The sequence below is a fragment of the Exophiala aquamarina genome, assembly GCF_000709125.1.
Source record: "Exophiala aquamarina CBS 119918 chromosome Unknown aczIA-supercont1.5, whole genome shotgun sequence".
NCBI lineage: Eukaryota > Fungi > Ascomycota > Eurotiomycetes > Chaetothyriales > Herpotrichiellaceae > Exophiala > Exophiala aquamarina.
The window spans coordinates 34,994-62,825 of NW_013550583.1; the positions used below are offsets into that span (position 1 = coordinate 34,994).

At 50.4% G+C, this 27,832-nt stretch overlaps 8 protein-coding genes across 8 annotated transcripts; 4 read left to right on the top strand and 4 right to left on the bottom strand.

Annotated features, from left to right (window-relative positions):
- Positions 1–847: 847 nt before the first annotated feature.
- A1O9_06693 (uncharacterized protein) lies at positions 848–1,882 on the top strand (the record flags this gene model as incomplete). The annotated part of the gene is made up of 1 exon (XM_013403642.1): positions 848–1,882. A coding segment is annotated over one exon (1,035 nt), but the record flags the coding sequence as incomplete, so codon positions are not given.
- Positions 1,883–2,040: 158 nt separating this feature from the next.
- Positions 2,041–3,351, bottom strand: A1O9_06694 (cystathionine beta-lyase; the record flags this gene model as incomplete). The annotated part of the gene is made up of 1 exon (XM_013403643.1): positions 2,041–3,351. The coding sequence occupies one exon, from the start codon at positions 3,349–3,351 to the stop codon at positions 2,041–2,043; it is 1,311 nt and encodes a 436-aa protein (XP_013259097.1).
- A 561-nt stretch (positions 3,352–3,912) lies between these two features.
- Positions 3,913–4,320, bottom strand: A1O9_06695 (uncharacterized protein; the record flags this gene model as incomplete). Its single annotated transcript, XM_013403644.1, has 1 exon — positions 3,913–4,320. A coding segment is annotated over one exon (408 nt), but the record flags the coding sequence as incomplete, so codon positions are not given.
- A 1,744-nt stretch (positions 4,321–6,064) lies between these two features.
- On the top strand, positions 6,065–8,149 carry A1O9_06696 (uncharacterized protein; the record flags this gene model as incomplete). The annotated part of the gene is made up of 7 exons (XM_013403645.1): positions 6,065–6,347; positions 6,401–6,686; positions 6,736–7,064; positions 7,131–7,362; positions 7,417–7,485; positions 7,540–7,738; positions 7,796–8,149. The coding sequence occupies 7 exons, from the start codon at positions 6,065–6,067 to the stop codon at positions 8,147–8,149; spliced, it is 1,752 nt and encodes a 583-aa protein (XP_013259099.1).
- A 1,735-nt stretch (positions 8,150–9,884) lies between these two features.
- On the top strand, positions 9,885–10,220 carry A1O9_06697 (uncharacterized protein; the record flags this gene model as incomplete). Its single annotated transcript, XM_013403646.1, has 2 exons — positions 9,885–10,015; positions 10,067–10,220. 2 exons carry the CDS (start codon positions 9,885–9,887, stop codon positions 10,218–10,220), a joined length of 285 nt encoding a protein of 94 aa, XP_013259100.1.
- A 1,831-nt stretch (positions 10,221–12,051) lies between these two features.
- A1O9_06698 (splicing factor U2AF 23 kDa subunit) lies at positions 12,052–12,736 on the bottom strand (the record flags this gene model as incomplete). Its single annotated transcript, XM_013403647.1, has 2 exons — positions 12,052–12,636; positions 12,692–12,736. The coding sequence occupies 2 exons, from the start codon at positions 12,734–12,736 to the stop codon at positions 12,052–12,054; spliced, it is 630 nt and encodes a 209-aa protein (XP_013259101.1).
- Positions 12,737–13,632: 896 nt separating this feature from the next.
- On the top strand, positions 13,633–14,564 carry A1O9_06699 (cytochrome c oxidase subunit 5b; the record flags this gene model as incomplete). Its single annotated transcript, XM_013403648.1, has 5 exons — positions 13,633–13,729; positions 13,823–13,879; positions 13,989–14,147; positions 14,236–14,336; positions 14,397–14,564. The coding sequence occupies 5 exons, from the start codon at positions 13,633–13,635 to the stop codon at positions 14,562–14,564; spliced, it is 582 nt and encodes a 193-aa protein (XP_013259102.1).
- A 7,499-nt stretch (positions 14,565–22,063) lies between these two features.
- A1O9_06700 (uncharacterized protein) lies at positions 22,064–23,628 on the bottom strand (the record flags this gene model as incomplete). The annotated part of the gene is made up of 4 exons (XM_013403649.1): positions 22,064–22,246; positions 22,305–22,596; positions 22,668–23,537; positions 23,588–23,628. The coding sequence occupies 4 exons, from the start codon at positions 23,626–23,628 to the stop codon at positions 22,064–22,066; spliced, it is 1,386 nt and encodes a 461-aa protein (XP_013259103.1).
- Between the last annotated feature and the right edge of the window lie 4,204 nt (positions 23,629–27,832).

Here is a 27,832-nt window from a genome sequence, read left to right on the forward strand (position 1 = left end):
CACGGCCGAGGCACGTGACCCCTTGCAGTCACGGGACGGACAGTCGAACTCGTCTCGTACTTGGCAAGCACCCCTATGTCCTACTGTATGAACTAGATCGAAATTCAGCTTTACCTTCGCGTACGGAGTATGTTACGAAGTACAAGTTATTGTTGATACCTACATTGCCCCGTACCTAACATAAGCTTCAAACTCAGCGTGCTGGGTGCGTTCGTCGTTTGGCCCGCTTTTACGAGTTATATAGTAATTACTGATTTCTAGCTCCGGATCAAAGGTCGAGATTTGTGGTTAGGTTGGCCAATTGGTCAGCCTTAGACCCTTCGATTGGGCACCTTGCGGGGTTTTGTCTAGTCCCACTTGGAACCGCCATCAGGCCCGCGTGCTCATTCACTCTCCCTCCCCAAATGAGTCTCAGCTTTTCTCCCTCGTACAATCACTCTCGGTGTTCAGCTCGTCCTGTTTGACGTTAGTCACAGACATAGACGGAGCGGGCTCGTGTATCATTTCCTTCCTGTTGGTTTTCAGCTCCGGTGCTGCACAGCACCGCCACTAGCACTAACCCCGGCATCGGCATTGTTACCACTCTGATCTGTCCGCCTTCCAGAGTCAATGCACTGAATCTCAGCCAAGGAGGGCCCAACACATCGCCACAGGCAAATTCCAGTCGCCAACTGTACGGAGGAACCATCACTCGCATCGCCATCTCTAAGTCGCTGACCCCTCCGCCAGCCTTGATCCACTCGTTTCAGCCTGCCCTGCGCTCGCCTGTCTGCGTTGCCCTTTCTCAACCCCTACATCTCTTCTCCTTCCATCCCGACCATGCTCCCTACGGCATGGTGCTGTCAAGACGATGGACGAGGACGACAAGGCCGATGACGCCTCCCAAGAAACCCCTCATAAAACTTCCAAACGAGATCGGTTCAAGGGAGCCCTCGCCCGGACTAAGAGCAAGTTTAAGAAGCATGGGGATAAGAACGATGAGGACCATATCTTGAGCGACGATGTCAATGATTTCCTCGCTGCTGGTCGTACCTCCATGTCGAGTCTGAACAATACTGCGCCTTCCCGAGGAGATGCACTCCCTTATCATCCTACTCCATCAAATCCTCACTCTCCCAGACCCTCAACTTCAGACTCGGCCTCATTCACACAACCAAAGCAATCCCCGAGAAGACTCAACGTCCCCCGGATCGACGTTTCCAATTCCCAGAGATACCCAGGGGCACTGCCGATTGGCACCTCCAATTCCGAGAGTACCCCTACCAATGACTTCCTACGTCCAGAATACCAGAGTCGCAGCCAGTCTGTCAGTTCTCTCGCTAAGGGAAAACGGAGGTCAAGAGGTCTCAGTGTGACATTCATCGAGGCCCCTCCGGTGATCATCGGCATTGGGGGTGATGATGCCCCTGCACCACCTGTTGAGATTTCCAAGGCGAGAGCCAGAGCTAGATCGGTGTCACCTATGCGCAATCGGACTCAGGCAAACGATCCAGTTTACTCCCCAAACCGATCGCCCCACCAGCCCTCCAATGGCGGTCCTGGTCTGCCCAGCCACGGTCCTAGGCAAACACCACCAGATATTTTGAAGCCACGAGCGCTACAGCGTATACAAACAGGCCTCACGCCAACCACCCCGGTCGGCAGATCTGATCTTGATAAAGAGTTTGAGATGTCACTGCAGCTATGGGGAGGGGTGCACACGCCTGCAAGCTCGACAGCCTCGCCCCTGACCCCAGAAATATTTGCACCTACACCTATTCGACCAGTCCATCCCCCGCCCGCAGTCATGGAGATGCCGGAGCCTCATGAATTGAAAAAGGAACATTCAAGTGGCACGCTGCGGAAGCACTTTCGGGAGGAGGGGAGTGCGCTGCGAACACACCGCGACGAGCCCACTCCAGAGCCTTCCGGCGGAGAGACTGCAACCCCACAAAGTGCTGCGAGCTCTGGCATCAGCCCCTACGATCAAAGACCGTCGCGCTTTAATTGAGCTTACCATTATTGATCTGCGGCGTAATCTACACTCTATATGTATTTGTTTCAGGAGATGCCCTCTGCCGACAATGCTTTGAAAGCCTGTATGAGGTCGTCAAGCAGATCTCTATCATCCTCAATGCCAATGCTGATACGCAAAAGATCCTTGTCCACTGTGTCATCTGTCATGGTACGCCACTCAATCAAGCTCTCGACTCCACCCAAGCTTGTGGCATGATGAAACAGGTTCAATTTGCTTGGCAATCTCTTTGCGAGTTCTGGAGACTTCATGGTGATTGAAAAGACTGGTCCGTAGCCATTGGGCATCTGTTTCTTCAGCCAGGTCTTGTAGTCCTGAGTCTGCAGACTAGCATGATAGACTTTCTTGAGGACTGACCGAATGATATCGGTATCGGACTGTGAGAGTCCCGTACCAACCGTGTGGCCTGTCAACGCACCATCCAATGCATCTACTATCCTTCGCGCATTTTCGCTTTGCTTCATAACCCGAAGTTCAAGCGTCCGCAGACTTCTCACACCTAACCAGCCTTCCAGACCGCCCATCACGGATCCAAGGAACAAACGATCAGCCACCAACTGCGGTATCCACGCTCTTTCTTTCACCGACAAAATGCCACAAAGCAGATCAGAGTGCCCGCCAATATATTTCGTTCCCGAATGCATAACAATATCCGCACCGTGTTTGAAAGGATCTTGCAGGGGAGGCGGGCCAAAGGTTGCATCGACGCTGAGATATGCTCCTCTGGAGTGTGCAATGTCGGCATAATGTTGGATATTGAAGGCCAACCCAGTGGGATTGATAGGTGTCTCGATATGGACTAGATCACCCTTCTGGATTTCATCGGGATTGACATCTAACGGAACCACCTTCAGCCCAGACAATCTTTCATGCAGCCTCAACACTCCATGGCAACCGTGATAACCTGCGGTGATGGCCACCCGCTTAGGGTTCAGAAAGGTTATCAAGGCATTGAAGGCGGCAAGGCCCGATGAATATGTCAGACTGGGGTTTTTGAGCAAGACTGTCAAGATCGCTTCCAGTCGGGTGGTGCTATGAGTGGTGTGTCGCGAGTAGACATGCTTTGTCGGATCATCCTTGGAGGCATCGCGCTCGTGGGTGGGAAAGAGGTGGGCAGGGTCGTTATCATAACGGAAGGTGGTACTAACATGGATGGCTGGGGCGACATCGTCAAGGATGTTTAGAGGGTCATCCGCGTGGATTGCTTGAGTTGCGGCGGAAAGAGTATTGAGGTCGAGGTCATGGAAGGCATTGATGTTTTGAGGATTAGCGGGTGCAGACGGCAGTTTGTCGATGTCGGCAGATTCTATACCTGCAGAGAAGCCATTTGTGGCCATGACCGTTGATATAATTCTGGGTGCTTGCAGGGAGGAGTTAGGTTCAGTAAGTTTGCAACCGAATAGAGATAGTGCTGGATAGATATGACGACCCTACGTTACATCCTAGACGGTAGTGGGTAAGTGGGCCGAATCGAGGAAGGCAATGTCGTGATCAACAAGACCATCAGATACGAAAATTGTTCAGAACGAGGTGAGGGTTGGACCATAAACTGTGACCGTGGCTGCGGGGAGGTTGCCGACAGGATGAGGGGTGCCTTGCTCGCCGTTTTGCCGGAACGCGCCGTCACAGGGCGTGACCATGTAAAAGCGGCATGCCAATTCCCATCATCAATGGTCTCAAGTTCGTTGAATCAACGGATAGTGTGAAGGGATCAATACTGGAGTCTTAGGGAGTTGAGTAGTACTGCTCACTGCAGGAGAGTACCGCTTTTCCGTAGAGTCCCGCGCAAAGGACGGCTATTAACTTACACAAATGGAGTTGAGACTCGGCCATCCATGTGCCCATGCCATGATTCAAATCTGCTCTCTGCCTTTATCCTCGTTGACCGCCTCTCACATCCCGATCAGTCCAATGCCGATAGCACACCAGGAAGCAGCTCCCACGCCCAGCAAACTCGCCCACTCCCACCCTCTCAGCATGAACACATGGTACACGTCTGCTGCACACAGCACCATCCCGCTGAGTATGAGTGTGCCCATAGCGTGCGGTGCGTTCTGGTAGTCGAATGCGAATAGTGCAAGTCCGATACTGAGGTCCCGTGCCGCGAGGAGGCCCATAGATGCGCACGCTTGTTGATGGTGCTTTTTTGAAATCAGCGCACTGCCAGCAGATTCCGAAGCTGACGGGTAAACACCCAACGCTTTTCCAGCTAAGACTGGAGCCGACAATGTGAACGTTCCCAGACCGATGTATCCGGTTGCGACGCTCAGACCAAGAAGGCGCCAAGTAGACGGTGCGAGCGCCATTGCTTTACTAGAAGTTCTAGGGAGCAGGAAATGAGAAGAGGGTAACTAGAAACACTAAGGGCTGTAGTTGTGTATAGTTGTCATTGTCTCTCAGGTTGTAGCAAGAGACACAGATATCGCAGGATGAATTATACTTTTACAACTTAGACATACTGATCTGGCTTCCGTATACAAATACGAATACGTGGTGTGAACCATATCCCAACGTGCTGATCTACTCTGCCTCACATCACAGGTGTCGCCCTGAAACCTGCCGAGGCTTCAAATTTACACTGTGAGAGCCCAAAACGACACGCTACCGACTCATAGACCACAACTATGCGCTGTGCTCCAAGCGCACTCCATCCCGATGAATACCTTTGTTCTACTTGCCGTCTAAGAAGCGAACATCAGAAAAAGCCGTAAATGACGACGGCGTTCTCCCAAATAACCAATTTTACGCTTTACCCTAGGCAAAATTCACAAAGAGACTAATAATGTCTTCAAGTTCGGCTGTTTCACCATCGTCTTATTCTCCCGGCGTATGTCCAGTGCTATCGGTTCGCCAAATTCAATGGTGGTAAACCCCTTGATGGGGGGAAAAAAGCCCAACACCACACTTTCCAGGTATGAATCGTTTTCGACAGTCGTGGTGTTTGCCCCCAATGATTCAACGTGTTCACCAGAGGTAAGCCTAGAATGATCAGTGACTGGTAAGATCATGTACAGATAGAGATAGTTGGTTCATTGGATCATCAAGGCCTTTCGGGGGCGCTCTTTGGAGGAAGTGAGCGGTGAGCAAGCCTGGCGAATTTAAAGTCGACAGATCCGAACTTCATAGACAGCTAAAGTCGTTCGGATCAGTTGCCGAACAGGATCATTAGTTGACTGCACTAGACACGTTATGTGCCGTGCGACAAAGGTTGGTGCTCTTTAAGGGGCAACCCACAAGGGGATACAGCCTTGCCGCACAGCCTCACATGCGGTAAGGCGTGGAGCATCGTGTTGGCACGTGTGGGCGATGTGGAGAACCGATGACAGCGGTGTAGATTACCACTTGTCCCTGTTGCTTCTTTCTTCAGAGCAAAGGCATGCTTTGAAAGTGAGGGGGTGAATTCCAGATGATGGTTCGCAAAGCACTTCCCCGCATAGGATTAGTAAAAGCGGAAAAAACCCAGCGAATTTGTGTATACGGATGCCTAGGTAGGAATGACTGAAAGCTTAACCTATGGGTCTTCTCCAGACTTGACCCTAACTGACTCCTCAAGCCGCCTCGTGACCTCGCTATGCGGACCTAACACATTTTTTGGCTCATCAAGAGAAGCTTCTTTTCGAATAGGCTTATGCCAAGGGAACGATGCCACTGTCATTGCAAGTGCCGAGAGTGTGCTTCTCCAATTTGCACGCCGGAAATGGACCAAAGACATGTCAAACTTCTGTGAGCATATGTGCCGAAAAAGAGGACACTCGACGGATTTGTTACCATCTGAAGTATCCACTGGACTTACCAGCACATGGCAGGTGGGATTTCGGCAATGCGAAGAGTTGCTAGGTTCAGACGGAGGGTCAACTGCCGAGGCGCACCGCACATTTTGATACCCTCGCCTAACGCTGAACAGGGGGCATGCCAACTTGGATGCTGCAATATATACCCACAAGTCCGCGACCTGAGGAGGCTGGCCGTTTTGCCGCGCACTCTCGCTTTCGTTATACGGAGATAGTCCAATCCTGTGGTTGCCTGCAACCCAAATCTTCCTGCAGTAGCATGTCTACCGAGAAGGAACCAAGCCCTACTCAAACAGAGGCAATCGAAAATGCCCCTCGCGTTCAAGATCGTCACAGAGGGGCAGAATTTGAAGCTCCTATGCAGCATGTCCAGGAGCTGAACGAGGCTGAACACATCAACCTGAGCTGGAGGTCATGGCTGGTTGTGTTTGTGACATGTTTTGCCATCATGGCTCAGGTCTTTGTCGTTGTTGCCGCTGGCTCGGTTATTGCATTCATCATTCGAGATCTAGGTGACGGTGCAATTGCTGGTTGGATCATTCGTTCGTACCCAATACTTTTTTCCCATTGTCAAATGCTGATATTTTTGCTTCAGAGGGGCCCCTCCTGATGCAAAGCGTCCTCTCTCCGATTGTGGGACGGCTTAGCGACGTGGTAGATCGAAAGTGGCTCGCTTCGATCCCACCGCTGATTGCTTTTGCCGGTGCGGTCATTTCAGCCAAGGCGACCTCAATGTCCATGTTGATCGGAGGTGGAATTTTGATCGGTGTGACGCTGAGCACAATCTCTATTGTCCAAGCCATTCCAAGCGAAGTTCTACCTCTGAAATACCGAGCCCTCGCAAATGGGTTTGCTTTTATGGGAGGTGCTATTGGCGGCTTGTAAGCTAGAACCGTTTCTGTGTCGCAACATGGCTGACCCGAAGTGTAGAATTGGAGGTCTTGGTTCAGGTGGTGTCACGAATGCCAGTCCGTCGGGCTGGCGGGATATCTTTTGGATCCAGGCTGCTTTTCACATGGCCACATTCCTCGGTCTCGTTTTCTTTTATCATCCCCCACGACGTTCTGATTACGGGAAATTATCTCTGAAGGATGTCATCTGGGCCTGCGACCCAATAGGATCTGTTCTGTTCATCATTGCCACAACAATGCTCCTGCTAGCGCTGGATTGGGCTGGCGGTGCGTATTCCTGGTCAGATGCCCATGTCGCAGCTCCATTGGGTATTGGCTTTGCGTTTTTGGTAATGTTCTGTGGATATGGTGAGTTTGACTTACAACGCTATACGAGTTTCCCTTACCACAGCTAACTCAAATGTCCTTGTGTAGAGTGGAAAGGGCGATCTGATGGCCTTGTAGCACATGTCTTCTTCAGAGGCTCGCCGAATTTCGCGCTCTCAGTGTTCGCATTCGCTGTCGAAGGCTGGCTCTTCTACAGCGCCGTGAACTCGGTTACTCCTCAAATTGTGCTTAACCTTGGATTTGAGAACAACGCTTGGAGCATTTCTGTTCGACAATTGTCTTACAACTTGGTCACACTGGTCGGATCAATACCAATTACGTAAGATTTGCGAGGCTCATATTTGAGCGGCCGTTTCTGACAAGATCCAACTAGGCTGTACGCGACTAAGTATAAGGATTTGAAGTCGCCGTTAATCGTGACGTTTTCGGTCTTCCTGGTTGTGTGGGTTGATTCATGTCCTTTTGGAGTTGATCGCAAGTCTAACAAATTTCTTAGTACAATTTGCTATGCAGTGATTACACCAAGCATGGACAACGCGCAAATTGGATTCAACGTTCTTTCTGGCGTTGGTCAGTGTGGTCCATTGACGCTGCTTGTAGCACTGGTTCAGTTCACTGCGCCACATGCATTTCTATCAACCGCAACCGGACTCGGGTTCTCTGCTCGTGCGATCGGTGGAGCTTTTGGCTCTGCAGTGAGTATCGTTCTTCCAACAAGTTTCATACATCAGAAAAGCTGACGAAGTAAACAGGTTTTGGATGCAATCATCAACGGAAAACTCAAGTCGTACCCTACAGAGGTTGGGAACGCAGCGGTCGCGGCAGGCCTCCCAGAGTCATCTGTTCCGGACTTATTGGAGGCACTCGCCACTGGGGCTGGATTTTCTGCTGTGCCAGGCTTGAACCCAGCAATCGAAGCTAAAGTCTTCGATGCAAGCCACTGGGCATATGCACATGCATACAGATTGGCATGGACAAGTGTTATCCCATTTGTAGTTCTGGCGTTGGTAGCAGTGTTCTTCTTGAAAGGGGTGAGAGAGTTGATGACTGAAAAGGTAGAGGCAACAGTCGAGCATGTTCCAGCGAAAGAGTCAGAGAAGGCATAATGCCAAGGGAGTCAAGTTTGACAGTGGAAGCAGCCCTCGCATTGAACCCACGACCGAAGAAAAGCAAGCAACTTCTTGGGAATTGGTGTCCTTCCATCCAAAGGGAACGAGCTGATGTTGAAAGTGCTACGGCCCAGATACATATTCGTAGATGCAATCACATCATGTCCTGTCTAATAAAAGATTATGCAAAAGGTTCCGTCCTCTTATCCCGTTGTGATAATTATACCGAGTGACGTGTTTCAAATTGCGTGGACATCTATTATCTCCAACTATGCTCGGAGTGCAGCAATTCGACTCGGGACTCCGTCAGTCTTGGAGGGAAGCCACTAGGAAAAGACGTTTTTGCCAAGGTGTATGCCGAGCCTCGTGGCTCGTATCTATCGAATCATGCGAAGAACCATTTATCCCATAGAGGGCGCCATGCTCGTTCAGCTATTTTGATCATGACCCTGTAGGACTGTAAATATGCCGTTTCGTGTCTTCTGCAGAACGTCTTCGTCCACCGCTGGGTACGAGGTGCTCGATAGTTTGTGTCCACCTGTCAATGCGGTAGAAGGGATTTGGGATCATGTATCAGAAAGCTAGTACTCTACACACACGTACATACCAAGTTCTAAGCATCACAGCAACACCTACGGAGTCGGTCCGCTTATTAACACTTCACTACTGAGCCCAGCAACCAGGAGGGTTTTGGAAGCCAGGTTTGGCTGTCGCTGTGAATAATGATCAGACCGAAAAGGCGGAATGAATGTTGAACTTGAAGTCTTGCCAAGAATCGCAGGGGTTGAGCTTGGCACCAGGCTGTGATTTCCCTCCTTCTTATTGGCTAAAAAATAACAGCAACGGTGATTGAGCCTCACAGTTCGATTGCAATCTAATTTCCCATCCTTCATCCACCAACCCCACTAATCACTTTCTGAGGCCACTCCTGTTTCTTATTCTTCTCCATATCGAGCCATCTAGCCTGTCATGCCAATCAATAGTCTGGTCTTCATTCTTGGATTATCTCCTCCTCGCTCTCACTTAGCCACCTAATCTGGCAGACTGGCACCAGATGGATCTGCTATTGTAGTCTTCACATCCGCCTCCACTATCATGATTGGCGCCTGCCGAGATTGTTACCGCAACGCCGGCCGTTCCAAACGGCAACCATCGCGTCGTGCCGTTGGGAAACCTTCCACAGGCCTGGCCAGAACGTGCTATAGGTAGGGTTGACGGGCGGACACGCGACAGTCTAAACGGTGGCTTTCACATGTGAGGCTCCAAAAGGCATCAAAATCCATGGTCCAGGGTTTCCGGAGATCCTGTTACCTAGGCTTTGGAAATTGTGCCAATGCTCCCCAAATCCAGCCCAATTTGGCCAATGCTTCGAACCTTCTATACCCGGACCTCGTTCCTTCCTACTTTCTGAATCCTTCCTGGGTGTCAGCTTGGGCATGCACGAATAGATCGCCGCCTACGTTCCTACCCGTTTCCTTCTGTTTTTCGTTGACTTTGCGACACTGCTTTCAGATCTGCTGCACTCACTCGTTCGTGCTTCAGCATCGTCCACTCTTTTAGTATTTGCCTCGGCCACTTCTCGACGAATGTCCCCTGGCGAATTGAAACACTTTGCAACGCCCTCTTTCAACAGCTCCACTAACGTTCTCGACAGCTCACGAGTTTGGACGCAACTCTCTTCCTCTCTCGCGCCAACAAAAGCCAGTATCTAGGGAAGACACCTATCCGCAAGATGGCCGTGGTTCGCGATCCAGCATTCTGGAAACGGTTCTCGATGGCCGTCCATCTGGATGAAGAAAAGGGTACCATCTCAGACGCTCGATCGACATCATCCTTGGACCCAAAGTCAGGAGTGAAGCACAGGTATGTGGCCAAGCCCAGGTATCAACACGTATTCACTGACCTTGTAACCAGTGATACGTGGCTGGAAAGAAACCGCAAGAAGCAACGCCAAACTCGGATCCTCGGCTGGGTCATTACTTTTGGTTTCCTGATAATTATTGCCGCAATCATTCTCATCGTGCTGTGGTTCCTCAAAGTAGGACCATTTAAAGAAAAGTCTGATTGAATTCTCCGATCCTTATCAACTCTGGATATAACGGACAGATAACAAGTCGCTCGCCTACGGCGCAGAACTTGAAAATACTTATATATAACCCCAACTGGATACTAAGAATACAGCAGTACAGTCCACGACTCTTCAGATTAGCCACTGGCTATATCAATCACTGTCTGTCTTAGCTCAAAATCTCACCTTTCCGCATCAACATGAAGCAGCGCTCATGTCCAAGGCTTTCGTCCTAGCCCTTACAGAACTTTGCCTATCTTTCTCGATACTCTCCGGCGACTTACACCACTCCCACAAGTTCAGAAAAATGCTGGCACTCGCCAAACCTTTGGCCTCGCAGCAAGAGCACACTACCCTACGAGACCGCTCTTCCCATTTCACGAGACATACGAGATCATGGTCACACCGACACCGAAACGGTGGTCGATAATGTATGCATGTATGCTGAGATCGAGCACTTTCTAGCTCCCTCAGTTGCGTTCTTACCGACTTTCCCGCTTGGTCACTTTATAGACTGAACTAGATTGTTTGAAATTCATCAGATGTCATGGACATACAATTCTACATTGATATATCACAGAATTCCAGTGTACCCGTTCCGTCGTGGTCTGTATCTGGTGAAATCGAACTACCGCGTAAAGGAGAAGAGGTGAGGTAGTGGTACCAGTGGTGCTGATGTTGGTCGAAGTGGCTCGTGCAAGGATTTACCCGTGTCCAAGTCACAACAATGTCAGACCCAAACCCAAACCCAAACCCAAACCCAAATCTAACCTTACTCATAGCCGAACCCTTTCCAGCATTGCACTAGTTGCCCTGTCAAACGCACGCCATGTATGTCAGAACGGGGCTTGGTTGGGCGGACAGATCTGACAGAAATCATGCGGATGTTGTCGCCGCGTGGGTTCATGTGATCCGAGCCTATACGGTAGTTTACAGGTGTGAGCTACGAACTTTAACGTACTGTTTCATCCGAGACTGATGGCTGCAAAGCCTGAGACGGAATATGCACGATATAGAATTCAGAGGCAGGGAAAGACAGGCAAAGAATAAATTTCTCAGTTTGATCCATGTTCCTGGATGGTAAGACAACGTTCTCGTTCTAGCACCACTTTCAATCCACGTGTTGATGTTGCTCAACCCCGATTCTGCCCAAAAAATTTGGTCCACACCAATATTGACTTTGCATGCACGCTTAATGATGCAAGACTGGGGCTTTGTAAACCTTTCTCACCGGCCTTCCTTGTAATTCGCTCAGAGCCTTCGATGGTGGGTGCTTAGAGATTTGGAGCTTGAGCAGGCGCCATGTAGCATGCTCAACGATGTCGTGCTGATAGGACGCAAAGTCAGTTTACAATGCTCCGGTGATTGGCCATCCTACGCTGGTCCAAGGAAGATCAGAAGGAAATGGGTGCCAGGATAGGTCTTCCAGGGTGCGTGTGACGACGTGTTTTCGACGCCTCGATGCGCGACGACGCTACCCCTGTTTTTGAAGACTTGGTCTGGTCGTGAGTCCCGTTCTTTCCTCGCTCTGGCGACTGTGGTTGCTCTCATGAGAAGAGGCATGGCTTTCTCCACTATTCAGACAGTTTCCTCTTGCCGTCCGGCCAGCCTTTCGACTTTGAGGGACAATGGGTCGATCTCTGGGGCCAGAAAGATCTCACGGGTTTGAAATTTTGAGAGATGGAAGTTGCTTTATCTGTTTTCGGCGTCAGGTGGTAATAGTTGGAGACACGTCGTGTCCTCATCCCGCAAATCTCCCCCGAGAAGTTTCAATGGACAATGAATCATTGCAATCGAGACCCTCCATCAATGCATCTTCACATTCATTCATCTAATATCGTTTTCGAGTAGGCTCTGGACTGGGGCTTCGAGTAACGCTGCGATCATCCCTCCCTCTCTCTTTCAACCATTTCTTGGTGCTGAGTTCTAGTTCGCGCTCTAGATCGGGGCTAGGTTCCTTTCGATGTATGAAATTGCAAAATCCGCCTCTTACACAGCCTTCACCAGAGTTCAATCGGCAACATGCCTCCCGGAAATCCGTGACTGGGGATAACTCGCAATAAATTGGCCTGGCAGCGTACCAACGGTTGTTGAGGGCATCGCAAGCCGCCTGGGCAGAATCTTCGTACTTGAATCGCGCGTAGACATTACCGATGAGATGGTCATTATTGTTATCGCAGACGACAACTTCTTCAATCTCTCCATACTTGCACATCTCACACCAGAAGTCTTCGTAGAACGCATCGAAATGGTTTTGCAGCTGTGAAGGATTCATTTTGTTTTTTTGGTCATAGGCTGGATTCTGGTAGAGGTTCGGGAGGAGGATGGTCTGGCTGTATGAGGGCTTGACATGTTTCCGTGAGCAACGATCGCCGTGTCTGCAGGCCCCAATTTTGTAATAGAAGGAGCAGTTGACCTGCCATTTTTGTCAGTATAATGAAAAGTCAAGATCGCGTAGTTGATTCACATACCTTGTCTTGTTCTGTGCCAAAGATGGACGCGAGGTAATTGGCCATCTTCAATGAAGAGCTCGCACGAAAAATATGCTGCTGTGGTGCGAGTATGCGATTACACACCTCTCGAGAGCCGCTGAGGACGCAAGTCGGATGCTGTTACAGGTAGGTAGAGGTCTGAGTTTAACTGACGAAGTTGAGGTTTAGCGAACCGAAGAACTCAGGAATGTTCGAGGCAAGTTCGCGACTGTCACGTGGAAAGCAGCCTTCTAGAAATTTCTTGGCGGCTTAGTCAGTCACATACGGATTTTGGTCCCAGGCGAAAGAGCCTGAATGTTCTAGGTTGAAAATGTACTCCTCGAAATGGCCTTAGTAATCCAGCGAAGCAATGAGCAGTAAAGACAAGTAGCAGCGCGTCAACCGAAGCCTTCGAGGAGATTTAGAGCTATGGGGAAGGACTCAGTACAGAACTTGAGATAAGCGATAGTGCAAAATCACTTGAAACCTCACCCGCCAGTTTCCAACAGGACACCAAATCAAAAGCGGCGTCCTCCGTGGCTTCTTGAGAACCTAAGTAATAGCTACCTTATTTCATGGAGTTATCTTCGAGGTAAGAATTGAATAATTAATTATATTAGTGGTACCAAATTCGAAGGTACCCGAGTTCCTGACCGAACTTGAATGCTAGGGAGAATGCTACGCAGTAGTAGTACTCGTAGTGCGGAGTATCTACAGTAATTAGTAGCATGTTGTCACCAGGAGGTTTTATTTGTATCTGGTGCCAAGACTTGGAGCTCACCAAGGTTAGCGGCAATGATTGGAGGTCACGCCAATCACGCATCAGACCACTCGCTTTACTTCCGGCGCAGTTTCGACAACTTGGACTTGGACCTCACTCTCCCTTTTTCTTTCCTCACTGCTCAACAACAACTTGACCAATCCTCACAAACTGTTGCACCATGTCGGTAGCACGCGTAGCCTTCTCTCTGGCCAGACGTGTGCCTTTCAAATCAGCTCGAATTGCCCCTAGAGCTTTCTCAACTGTCCAAGCTCGCCGTACGTCAATTACCCTCTTCAGAGCTCCGAACCACCTCTTTGTAATGGTTCAGAGCTACAGCCTCTACGTCGCTGACACGCTGGGATAAATAGGAGAAAAATGGGACCCTAAACCGGGTGAATCAAAGGGCCAATTACTGCCTTTTGAGGGTGAGCGTTCCCTCCAATCACAGCCAGCTGCGAAGGTGTAATACCTAGCAATTTTGGCTCGTGAGAGACTCCAGATGGTTTCGGATCAGGCTGAGACCTAGAATTGCAGAAATCAAATCCGACAAGGACCTCCTCCCCCCGGGTGCCGAACCTGGTACTGTTCCCACCGATCTCGAACAAGCAACAGGTCTAGAACGTTTGGAAATTCTCGGGAAGATGCAGGGTATTGATATTTTCGACATGTCGCCACTTCCATCAGACAGGACAGGTGCGTTTTGTGATTTCGGCTAGAAGAATGATCCACGTCCGAACGATTGAGTTGAAGGAATATGTCCACTAACCCTGCCCCTGTGCAGGAACCTTCGAGAACCCTATTGTGATCAAGTCTGCAGGCGAGGAGATTCAGGCGGGCTGTACGGGGTCTCCTGCAGATTCTCACGTTGTGAGGTGGTGTGTTGTACGTGTTAATATCCCAGTGACGGAGCCTTGTTACTTTCCCACTCACCTTTCAATTTAGCTATCACGTGATCGACCTTTCGAGCGTTGCGACGAGTGCGGCAGTGTCTACAGAATGGACTACGTCGGCCCAGCGGACGACCCGCATGATCATGGCCATGGTCACCACGGATACGAAGAGCCCAAGACGATGGCAGACTTTGTCAAGCCTGAGTACTGGTACAGATAAACAGAAAAGAAACTTTAAGTTTGTACCAGAGTGAAATTATTGAGGACAGTTGTACATAAGCACCGCGATGAGAGGCTATTGCTCTCAATAACTCACGTTATGGATTTCCATCACGGCATTTCTACCTGCTTCGACCTTTCTAAGTTTCCCATATCTCGGACGATCTTCAATTGACTATTCGATCGATGTATGCATTTATGAGTGGCTAATACACAGTTTTGAAACATGCCATCAGCATCCGATTTGCCTCATATTCTCTCGTTGTTCACCCCGCCATCTTCGTGGGTGGTTTATTGGAGGATGGCTGAAGATCGCCCACTTGAAGCCCAACGCGGAGAATTAATATCACTCTGTACACCAACATATCTCTCTGAATACATTGGCTAATCACGCAGGCGCTTCGATCTCTCCCTCATTTCAGAGGAGGAGATTGTACAACTTAGCACATCCTTTACACCGTCAACTGATGAACAGTTTGCTTAGTCTCCTCATGAGGCCGATGAGAGAATCCCGGGCCACCCGGGTTCCTAATCGTCGCAAAATACCTCGACTACTATTTCCATAGCTTCTGTCTTGGACTGCTACCTTTACCGGTCACTCTTATCCTTTCATTGGCCTGCACTTGTTCTTCTCCGCATCTCAACTTCCCCCAAGGCGCAACTCATTCATCTCTTCAAGACCAAAATCTCCCCAACCTGTCGCCTACTCTTTATTTCTTAGCTAGAAGACCTATGCAAAGCACCTGGAACCTCAGCATCTCGCTCTTCTTCTTTCTCCTATTCTACCAGAGCCGGGGTCTTGTGTGAGGGGCAAGTTTTGCTCCTTCCTGGTGGTATGCAACTTTGCCGATTCTTCTTCTCCTCGTCTAACCGCAGCAAAATCATTCTTCGATGGTTCGAGAAACGTGTTTACTGATGAACAGTCATTTCTCGTGCTGCGACATGAGCCGGAGCCAATGGCGAGTATTTCGGCTTTGCTCTCCAAGGGGCCTTCAGTTTGCGGCCTGGCAACGGCAGAACTGATGTCAGTCTCTTCCATCTGTGCCCAGGGTGCCACTCCTAACAACATGTATATCGAGCCGCACACGACTCGTCGTCACTAGCGCTCGTCAACCCGAAAATCACTTTGAGAACCCTCTGCATAGCACCTACTTCATTGTGAAGATCTTCTGATACGATAGGGTGAGGTTTGATTGCAATGATTTTCCCTCGATCTCTGGCCTATGAACCTGACCTGTGCAGTAAGCGGCACTGCCTCATCAAGATGTAGTACTCCCACAGCGGAGAGAGACCAGCGCCTGAGGCGATGGCAATGAGCTCGGTCCAATGTCACAAGTGCTATTGAACGTCATAGGGAGCGATCCTTGCTAGTGAGCTGATATGAGCTCCTCTCGGGTTCTACTCTCATGGGCTGCAAACTTGATACTGCCACTTCCAAAAGCTGTAACATTACTCTGCAAAACTTCGCGTAGAGTGTTTTGTCTCAAGTACTGCATATTTGGCAGGCGCTCTTATCATAAACACTCCCCCATGTTTCGAAGTCAGTTCTTGTTGTTCTTGGGGGACCTGCTCTTTCTCGGAAAGCCACAGCTAAAACGAGAGAATGGTATACATTTATCTAGCCTAGTTGAGTGGAAGTTATGGATGCATGCATGTCAGTGAGGTTGGCTTCGGGTGGCTTGAAGGGTTTTGAACTCGCTTGCTATGATATAGGCCCCAAATTGAGTCTGATTGCGAGCGGTTCAAAGCAAACATTGATGACGAATGCTCTGAATGAAAACTTTCCTTTGCATATGTCGAACGGTTTCTTAATGAGTTTCCTCGCGACTTTCTGGCGTTGTTCATGTAACAGGAGGGAGAAGGGCAGACCCATGCCCCACAGGGGAGACGTCACGCTGCCTAGGCGCCTTATCTATCCCGAAGATACTACGCAAGTATGACAGGAAGTTCTATCAACATCAAAGCGCCAAGTCTAAAATCCCAAGCACTCAGGAAGCAACCTGGCCCATATGGTGCTCCGAAATGGACAAAGCTGAATGCTCACGAAGCAAGGCTGAAACACCAGGAGCCTCAGGGTATCTTAAGCGATGGAAGTTCAAAGAAACACGAACTGTCCTAAAGTGGGAATGTTAGCGTAATCGGTACCTAAGCGAAGCAGCTCAATAAGGCGAGGAGGTCCAAGCACCTTCCCATCTATGGATTCCCCTTTGCCGTAAGTGCCATGTAATCCAGAACAACATTCTCGACAGCGAAATTGGCAACTCGTAAAAGGAACCATTCGTGTCATAACTATTGATCGATCATGCCAACCGCTGAGATCACCACGTTTGCGGAAAGAGAAGCTCCCAAAAGAGACGCTCCCAAAACAGACCTGGGTCACAGTGTGGATCATACTGTGGAAGATGCGATTAGAGAAGCCACGAATGGTCCCGTGAGGATTGCCCTTCTGGAGATGGTAGAAGAGAACCCAGTAGCCAGAGAACTCGCCAATAAAGCACTGCTTGTTCAATAAGAGGATCGTAGTACCTCCGAGAACAAGAAGAAAGGCAAGAGATATGAAATCTGCAAGCAATGCAGTAAGGAATATGCGGTCGAGGAGAACCATGGGAAGATTTGTGTCCACCATCCCGGTAACACGATTTTATTCAACCAGTTGTGGTGAGACTGCCATAGCTAGACATAGCTAAAAAGACCTAATGATAGACCTCGAAAGGTGCCAAGCAGGTCGATATGGACTCCGGATTCTGGAAATTCATCAAACACCACAATGAGACCGTTGATGATGAGCCCTCACAGGAAGGCTATGAGTGGACATGTTGCAAGGGTCGTGGTGACGCTTCCGCATGCACGGTCTCCCAGCCTCTACCGCAGGAAATCAAGCAGACCACATTGAAGTACTGGTGGCAATGAACATGCCGACCCGGTAGTAATTCATGTATAGCACTGTTTGCAGGCCAGGTAGAACGGGACTTGGACAGTGGGCAACCGCCCTCGAGACAGCAACAGTCAATCAAGAGAAGATAGGCTTGAGGCGAATTCAGCACCCTGCTGCCATGCCTTGTCACGATGGCAATCCATCGGACATTTGAGCAGGTGTGCATAATCTAGGAGTGACATACACTTTAAGTAACAATCACACGGCCTCGAGGCTTCGAGTGTGACGCAAGTCGCACAGCCAGCCTTGGCACAGGATCGTCGCGACATCCCACGACTCCGAAATCCCAAAACTGAACCTTCCTCTTCCTTAAGATTCGGGAGTTGTCCATTGCATCAATCCAAGCAGCATCGATTCTTACGGCGAGAGTCCTGGTAAGAGGGACATCTAGTTCGCGTTCCGCACGCTGACTCCGTCGGGTGGAATTCCGATGATGTAGGCTCGGGGACAAATGATGCCCTACGGGGAGACATCTTCGGTGGCCAGCGCAGGTTGTCCTGTCCCTGCAAGAAGATGCATCTTCCAGTAAGCGAATAATGCAGAATAGGAGGCGCCAGGTCCAAGTTAGTGGCTGTCTCGTCTTCATGCAGGTTCAAGTCAGAGTGAAGCAGGTACGGAACCTTGCAAGACTTTTGATATACTTTCAACCAGCAGCTGCAATAGTGCCTGACCTCCGAGCGTACCTGAGCAGACGTTGAGAGGCGCTAGAAAACGGTCCGCATTAGTCTGCTTTCAGGTGATTTTGTCTTCCTTCAGAGTCAAACGAGTCTCAGAGGACTCGATGCAGCTGCTGGTGTAACAACCCAAGTATCCGCGAAACTGGCCGTCTTCCTTCTCACGTGACACAAGATGAACAGCTGAGCTAACTTGGAGATCAGATCGACCAGATTTGACATGAGTCGGTCCGCCATCAGCAATGGTAGGGCTCTGTACTCTTGTGCGGTGCCTAACTCGGGGCTGACGACTCCCGGCTCCTGTCGTGTCAGCAATGGTTTACGCCTTATCAAGTCTAGAGTAATTCAGAGCACGTTCAGGTTACACAACAGATACTCCTAAGTATTCCTAAGGCATCCCAACCTCGATCGAGATTCGAGAATTTTCGTGCCTAGGAATACCCTGGCTAGGGCTGGATCGCGAAAGCTGCAGAGAATAACGCCAGCTTGTTGAAGGCACCAGCCCCGAGCCGTCCCGCAAGAGCTACGAGTACCTGTCCGATCCCCTGTTGATTCTCTAGAGGGAACTCAGTAGGCGAGCGCTCAGTCTGTGAAGGCTGCATGTAGGCGGCAATCCTTGCTTGCGATGTTGAACGACATGAGCGATAATGTCATTGCGTTTTCTGGTCACCCTTGATCTGGTTCCCACCCAAGGGTTCTGCGACAAGACATTCAGCTAGCACCCTTTGTCTCTTTAAGAGCTGTTTCGTTCTGCGTCATCAGAAAATCGGGTTGATATCTCCTTTTGGTGTGTTGCAGTTGAAATTGGGTGGCAGCACTAACTGAATTCATTGGAGATTCCAATCGACTACTCCGCATACCCAATAGCAGAGGGCCCTATGATGCACACCAAAATGCCAAACACGCCATACACGACACACGATCCATTCTTACCATCCTCTCCATCCTTTTCCAGCGACTCGCATTGGCGTTCCGTCCCCTGGAGTTCGAGGCCCGAGGGTCAGTCTAATCTCCTCGGACCAGGGTATACCTGCTCTAGTTCCCCATCTGCTTCTGATTCTAAGCGTCCAAACCCCATCATTTGCTCGTTTATAACGTTCTGCATCTGCAAGTGTGTGGCTTGTGTATGAAAAAGTCTGTGGAGGGGGAAAAAGGAAAATTGTTCCTCACCGCAAGTCAGCTCACTATACCTGATTCCTACAAGAGCAGAGGACCACATAGATCCGAATGGTAAGCTGCTTCTATCACACTGCAGCCTGCAAGCCACGTCACATGCCACGACTTGACCAAGGAGCCTGTCTCTGCCCATTCATCGTCCACCTTTGGCTTAGATCCCAAAAACCTCATGGTCATGATCAAGAGTTTGAGAATCAATGTGGCTAATTATTACTGCTTCAAACTTATCTCAGTGCATGCCCCTGTTTGGTGCAAGTTGTTTTCGAGTCTAAACCGTCTCCAGAAGCACTATGCACCTTAAGAGGCAGAAGTACCCAATACAACATACTCGAGAAATATTTTGGGTTCCACCGCACGATACACGTCACATATCAACACTTGTCCTCGTTCAGGGCCATTCCATATTTGATACATCATCCTGGCAAGAGCTCTGTGGGCCGGACCCTGCATGAAACCTGAATCGTCTCCGGTTGCAAACACTTTCTGGCGCCACGGTCGTGCTCGTGTCGGTAGCTTCGTCGAATGGCTTGCATGAACGCCGCTGTCAACGGGTGTATGTAATATACAACACAACTGCCGCGTTTAACGAGCTTGCCATGATTGGTGGGTTCCCTCTGCCCGACTTCACATCTTTGAACACGATCATCCGTCTTCGAATAATGCGGCTACCGGCATCACGTTCCTTCTGCAGTGTAACGATACACAACATACTCGTCATGCAATGAAGATGACTCTTATAGACCCAGGACATGGGCATGGATAGTTCGTGGCATGGCTGCAGCCCCGGCAGCGACATGACAGACAGAAAGCAGCAAAGCACGGTAGGAGAGTTGGTCGAGCTGTTGTAAGACAAGACACTCACACAAATTCTGGCCTGTCCTGTGCTGCGTCCAGTTCCACAGCAATATCTTCTTGGGTTACTGTTTGACTAGACACTACACCGATCCCTAAGCTTTAGAGAATGGTACTGAACCTGGCCGCCATTGACATTGTGGGCAAGGCTGAAGGTTGGGACAACCCAAGAGATGACGCGGTAAGCGTGTTTGACTTTGTTACCCACCCCTTTGAATCACAGTTTGTGCTTATTTCCTTATACCAAGCTTTACAATAGCTGATGAACCTGGGAGATTAATACCTCCAAATCCCTGAAGGACGAAGGATTTTCGCAAACTAGCTACCATACCTACCCCTTTTGCTGTCCGATTCGTTGGATCTCAGGATTCCGTTATGTTCTCCATCATACCAGAGTGCTTAGTCCAGCCATCTATATCGGATCTCTCTCACTCCCGCCTTCTCCCTTCCCCATACACCACTGGAAGAATTGTGATAGCACTTGCTGCTCGGGCATGCCCCGGTGACGGAACAGAGCATCAGATGATCCATCACCTACAGGAAAATCCTTCCTTGGGGGGGGGGGAAGAAACTATGCCCCGAGGGTCCACTCTAGCACTAAGATGCGGACGGCGACCGCGCTTATTGTCTTAGACATCACCCCTGGGCGGACGAAGTGGCGCGCATCATAGTCGGCCAGGGAAGAGAGCTCCCTGATTCTCCGATGTGACTTTTTGTTCTTCGGCGTTCCTCGTTTCTTTCCTCAATTTTCTGCCGGCGTACGGATACGGACCGCGTGATACCCCAGAGGAGTCCTCCGTCAGAAGCTCACCCATCGTGTACAAGAATCATGACCCGATGCAAAATGCGAGCTACCCGCATTGTCACTTAGAACGTATCAAACTAGAACTCTTTGAGGGCAGTGGTAATCCTAAGACGGAAAGACGACTCGCGGATGGATCAGGATCTGTGTTTGGTTTTCAATGAGCATTTTTAGGATTTCAAGCAGTTCAAAGCTAGCCTCCCAAAGCGATAACAAGCAACGTAAATATCTTTGTCAGAACGTCCAAAAGTGACGCTAGAAGGTGAAAATTAACTGTAGGTGTCAAAATCACGTGAGAGACCCCTGTCCTGTTGTGTCCTTGCTCTCAAACTCTTGTGCCTCTGTTGACAGAAAAATCTCAGTACGTAGAAAGAAAACTTCGAGGGTTCATGGTCATGATTGGCGATCAAGCATGACCGAAGATGCCAAAATGCGCAAACACTGCTTGCAAGTTCACCAACCCATGACAACTGGTCTCAATCATTCATCTGCCCATCTTCCCATCCATTCCCTTTTGCAAATGCTCGTCCCATCCATCATATCGTCAATCATAAGAAATAAGAACGCCATCAAAACGCGCCAAGAAACATCTGTTCGCTATTTATATACTTGCTCCCAAGCAACCGATCTCCGATCTTGCTATGCATCTTCCAGAAGAAAAATCCCACAAGCCCGGTCATACTGAATGGCCAATCGCCCGGCCGAAAAAAGGTCCATGTGGACGAAGACAGTCTTTGTCTCTAAGCAGAAGATAGAGCAGTAAAGCATGATCTGATCAAACGATGGGACACAAGAGGTCGGATAAGCTTTTTGCAACCTGGTTGCCAAGAGGCAAGCCAGATTGAGAAGGAGGCCTCCCAAATTCCCATCCATAATCCGTATCATTCCAATTTTCGAGATATCCTCTCCGACGTTTTGAGTGAAAGTGATGCTTTTGAAGAGTCGAAAAGATGTGCTCCTTCGACCTTGGAACTGAAATGAGAAATTAATGTCTGCCTCGCAGGCAGCGAAGGAGAAGTAAGAAGAGTGAAGATGATGCCGTTAATAACAAAAAAATAAGGCTATGCTGGGAGGGCTTGAGAACGTTTCACTTCATGATATGCGTAAATTTTCATCTCATCATCAGGGAGAAGCTTTTCATGCAACTTCTCGTCCATGGCATCAAAGTAATCGTGAGTTTTCTTTTGCTTGATCATTCTTCCAGAGTCGCTGGCATCAGCGTTGGCACGACTGCCCCAGGTAGTCTGTCAAACGCGGTTAGCTGAGTTCCATGCGGATAGTTTCAGATGACGGGAGACTTACCTCACTGAGGGTGATGCAAGCATAGATTTTAATGGCGCCGTGAAACCAACCGAAGAGGATGGAAACCGGCCAGAGGAAGATATCGATAGGATACCGGACGAAATGGGTGATGAGTTTGATGAACTTGGAAAAGATCATCCACGCAGCAAAAGAGTAAATGGCTCGTTGAGCTTGTTCAACAGGCCAGTCGGAGGTTGCGTTCAACAGAAAGAACCACAGGAAGGCATCCCCAACCAGGGCAGGAGGCATTAGCGTTGTCATATGAACGGCATAAGTGCTCCATGGCTGCTGGCTGTTTGAGGCAACAGTTATTAGTCAGTGCCAAGACCAAGGGATGAACAAGGGATGGGAGCCAAAACTTACAACCAGATATTCCGTTCAGCAAACAAGCTCGTCATGTTGCTCCGCCAATTGCTACGTGCCCACCGTAAACATTGTTTGAGGAATTTAGGATTGTTCTCCAACGTTGTCTGAACCTCGCAGTCGGGGTGATATTGCATGTAGGTCTCGTGACCATGATTCACCATCCACCGAGTCAAGAAATTGTCATCATCTGCGTTCAGCTGATACTGTCCGAACCACCACTTCTCGTTGGTGAAACCATTGGTGAAGTTGACATCTTGCAGTATGGAAGTGCGGTAGGCACAGGTGCGTCCTGAAAGACACGGCATGCCACCATCCATATGGGTGGTCGCTGCACAGTCGAAGTTTCGGCGTTCCAGGTACAGAGCACCCAAAAAGCCATAGATTCGTTGCGAGAAGGTGGGATTGTCGGCCCTTCTCAACCTCTGGCAGGTGACCACTCCGCCGTACTTCTTGTCCTCAAACGGTGCCAGCATCCATTCCAAGGTTCGAATTGGCCAGGTCACATCATCGTCAGCAAAGACGATGATCTGGGTGGTTACCTCAGGTATAGCTCGGGCCATCTGACGCCTCTTGTTTGCCTGCTTGACCGACATACAGCGAATGCGCTCATATTGTGCAGCGGGCATGTTGGACATGGTTCTCTCTGCTTTGTGCAGGTTCTCGTCGATAGTGACCAGAATGATTTCCTTGGGCTCGTTTTCGAGAATGGAGGCGATCGTGCGTTCGAGCTCCTCTCCCTCACCATCCAGGGTGGGCAAGATGACGGTGACATCCTTGGGACTCAAGGAGGGGTTCTCTGGGATGGGGATGGGTTTGAAAGTCCAGAAAGACCACAGATTGACCACCAGACGAAAGTAGCGCCAGATGCTAGGTTGGGATTAGAGGCGGACAGGCTGGGGCCTCGGCTTTGAACTTACAAGTAGACGACAAAGACCTGGAACCAGGCATGTGCCTCCATGGTGGGTCGAGTGATATCAAGTCCAAGACCGGGCAAACAATAACGACTGTAAGAGTGGTAGAACCACTCGGGCAACCAAAGCGGAAAAGCAAGACAAGGACGACCGAGACGGCGGCTATTGGAGTGACATGGAGGGTGAACTGTTGAGGTGACAAGAAAGCGAGAGAGAGAGAGGCTATGGAGTAGTACAAGTACGTTGGTGAAATATGGGGGAAAGTGGAGGGCCAAGAAGGGAAGCTGTGACCTTGAGATGAGTGGTGAGGGAGTGAGTGAGTGAATTGCAAATGACGCCCGTAGCCCGTAGATGCACGAGAGGGTCAGGGTAGGCGCTCGCAGCAAACTAAAAGTGGCATGGGAATTGCAACATGCAGAGTGCAGAGTGCAGCAAGAGTGCAGATTGCAGGATACAGCAAGAGCAGGTGTGTTTGCAGAACGAGGGACGTTTCGGCTTAACCACCCCAGAAAAAGAAGAACCACCTTTGCTTGTGGTGAGCGTCAAAATCGTTAGCCGCATGGGTTGGTTTGTTTGTCGCCAGGGGTGCATGATTGGATGAGGAATGAGACAGGGATTATGTTGAGGTTTTCTTGCCGCAAGGGCGTTTCTGCATACGAGACGAGGGTTGGAGGGGGGGGGAGGGGAGGGATCATTTCTCAAGCTTACTACTCGCCTCCTGACTAGCGGGGAGGTGGTGGGAGATGCGAGATGGGAATGGGAACTGGGAGTCCTGTCTCCAACACCTTGCACCGGAGCAGGAGCAGGATGGATGGACGGGGCGAACCAGGGCAGAAAGGAACATGGACGGACATCGCATGCAGAAGGCAAATAAATGAGCACGCGCTGCAGTAGTAAACAGGCTTAGGGCATGCAGCATGTGTGTGTGTGTATGTGTGTGTGTGTGGATGGAGCCGCCACCGATGCGATTCAAGTTAATGTGAGCAAGGGAGCTCAAGAGGATGAGGAAAATTATGTCTTTTTGTGGGCATCGTTGGTGCAGGTCGCCTACTGCAAGTGCAAGTGCAAGTGCGGCGAGGCAATATATGGTGGATGGATGGTGGATGGAGCATGGCCGACGGTCGACGATGGAGGGGTAAGAGAAGACGCATGACATGATCCTGACTGTGAACGTGAACGTGACAATGGATGGACAATGGATGGGCAAAAGCAACAAGCCGTCTGGCCACTCGGTACGGTAGCAATGATGGCTTGACCCCAGGTCGCCCAAGCTGTTGCCCATTGTTACCCACCTAAACTAGACACTCCGGATGGGAGAACGTCCAAGGACAAACTCGGGGCCTTGGTACGAGATAATGCTCAAGGTACTAGGTACCGAGTACCTGAGGTAGTGGTTTCTGTAAACTACTCCATACTCCGTACATACATGATAGCAAGATGCGTCCAATTCTGACCAGTGGATTCATCCAAGATTACTGCAGCTACGAGACCATCCAGAACACGGACGACGCCCCGCCACCCATCGAGATGTCAGTAAACCAAACCATCAGCCCTCGGTCCCAATAGATCAGCGCCTAACTTAGTGCTTTCAACCAAATGCGGATTCTTCATGGTTATTGGCGAGCCAGGCAATCTCGTGGCTGGATTACTCTGTCCTGCCGCCGACTCGCGCACCGATGGGAGCGCTACAGGCTCGACTCACTACAGCGAACACCTCGCTGACCTCCACCCGCCTGAGGGATGAAAGTCAAGCTCAACCATAACGGGAAATGCTTGTGATCTAGGGGCGGGCAGGGAGCCCGAGTCCGATCTCACACCAGCCGACGAGGGAGGACTACTGTAGGCTGGCGATCCACCTGAGAAGACACCACCTGGGAAGACACTGGTTTGCTGGTCTCGTGTCAGATCAAGCGCAATTGCAGGTCCTCCAGCGGCTACTCAAGGAACAAATAGGCATGGCATTCTCGCCCAGAGCCCAGAGCCCAGAGCCCAGAGCCCAGATTCCTGCTTTTTGGCCGCGGCTGGATCTTCTCCTCCTACAAGTACAGGGCTCTGCATCCCCATCAAGAATCTCAACACCCACAACCCCCACCACGGCGACTGGCCTCGTTGTCCTCTGTTTCAGTGCCACAGTGATAATCACAACTGCGATGGGGTACGTACGTGTGTTCCTACAGTGGCGATCCCGTCATCAGGATGCTCCGATTGGAAACGCTACGGAAATCAGCTGCAAACAATAAGACGGTGTTTCAAGCAGATGACCCTGAGGTTGGCTCTTTTTGGCTGCGGCGTTGCGGCGTCCATCCAGGCGCTGACAGGCCTCACACAGCCTGTTCTGCCGGGGCGCCAAACTTAAATTGAGATCGCGCACCCTGTCCATGTTGTCATGATCGCTTTGCTGCACGTACTCGGTACTCCGTCCGCTGACTGTTCCCAAGCGGCACACCGGGGAGCCTCCAGCCTGCCCAGTCCCTGAGTCCATGTCGACACAGTAATTCACCGTTGTTGTTGGTGTCACTGGCCGTTACGACACACCCACTCACCGGCAAGATCTCTGGAGAGGGGCCAGTGGCGACCTGGCCCCTCGCCCGTTGGCGGTCCCTCTCAACAGTTTCGCTGCTTTGCCTGAACCCTCAGCAGAAGCACGAGTTGGAGGTTGCCGGTTCAATTCTCTGTTCCTTGATGACTGCCGCCCTAATGGAAACGTAAACTGCTCCACTGGGCTCAAGAGTTTTCGTGGTCTACTGCCCCACTAGTCGTCTCCTTCGCATCAGACTACGTCGCAAACAAACTGTCCCTCTCTACCAATTCGTCCAAATCGAAGCCATCATACTTGGGTGCAGCACATGCTAAGCTCGAATCGCCATAGGGCTTCGATTCAAGTGGTTCGCAGCAAGTCAATTGCAATTGGCCTAAAGACCAGTGCAGTCCACCTGTTTCTAGTCTCTGCTCCTCTTGAGTCTTGAGTCTTGACACGACCTTTCCACACCATTGCGTCCTGAGTCTGCTCGTCTCTCACGGCTCACCCGCCTTCCGCCCCACATCTTCGCCAAACCTTTGTCGATTTCGCTCATCGTTTTGCCCAGCGTGTGTCTCCGTTCCATTTGCGTTGCACCAATCCGCCAACTCTTTCGCTTGCTGGCGAACTAGGACAAAGAGGCTCGATCTTCCGGAGGCTCAGCAAGCACTTGATGCTGCACCTCCTCGAATCCTCAGGCAGATCAAAAGCTAATCGATCTGCGCTGGGAGGAACTACACTTGGTGTCGAAGGTCGGGGTCACTAGACAGTCCATTTCTCCAGATTCTTCAACCATGGCATGACCAGATTTGCTAACTAGTGAGGACTGAGCAGCGCCGAGGGGCTCCTCACCCCCAAAGCAGCCTGAATAGTCGAAGCCACGAGCGAGATCTAAAAACTCAGTTTCTGCCCGTGCCCGCTCTGGCCTGCCCCTCCTACTCCTCCTCGCACTTCTCGCGATCAGCTGCACCAGCCTAGGCAAGGGTCCAGCCCAGAATGGAACTGTGCATCACCGGAGGGTCTGTGCCTTTCAGACCCGCCCCCCCAGATGGCGCAATGCCACTCAGCACGGAATCACCCGCAACCTCTATCTGAATAGCCCAGCGATCTATCATTTCGGGGGGCTATCTCAACCATGTCCCTTGCCCAGCCATCCCCGTTGGCCGCACCTGCACGCTGGAAACGCTGCTCACTCATACAAAATAGTTAATGGACAGAGGACGGTTTGCTTCCAGTACCTACACCCATGGCAAATCGACTACAAGCCTAACCGGGATTCGTTTCGGTTCTCGCAAACGTTCGCATGAGCTACCCTTCTTTTTGCTGACCATCTGTGCAGATTTTCATACGCCCCGTCCTTGCCGAACTGTTCCTGGATACTCTGCGCCGAAGCCCGGGCTGACAAGATTGTTGTTCCTCCTCACACCTCATGGGCCCTATCGAAGCGTTACACGCCAACCCACCTCGCCGATCGGCCCCCGACATCCTGGTTGAATTTCGGACATGGACACTAGGAAGTGGAAGAGGTAATCGTCAGGAACTGCTCTTGAAATCATCTATTTTCTGCTGCATTTATTCTCCCGTCCCAAAAACAGCACTGGTGTCGAAACTGGACATGGAAGTAGGTTTGGCCAAACGCCACTTTCACCCTCCAAGTCCTTTTAACTTTCGAGATCCACTGATAGATGCCAGCTTGCACTTGCGTGTTATTAGATAACATGGCGCTACCGAAA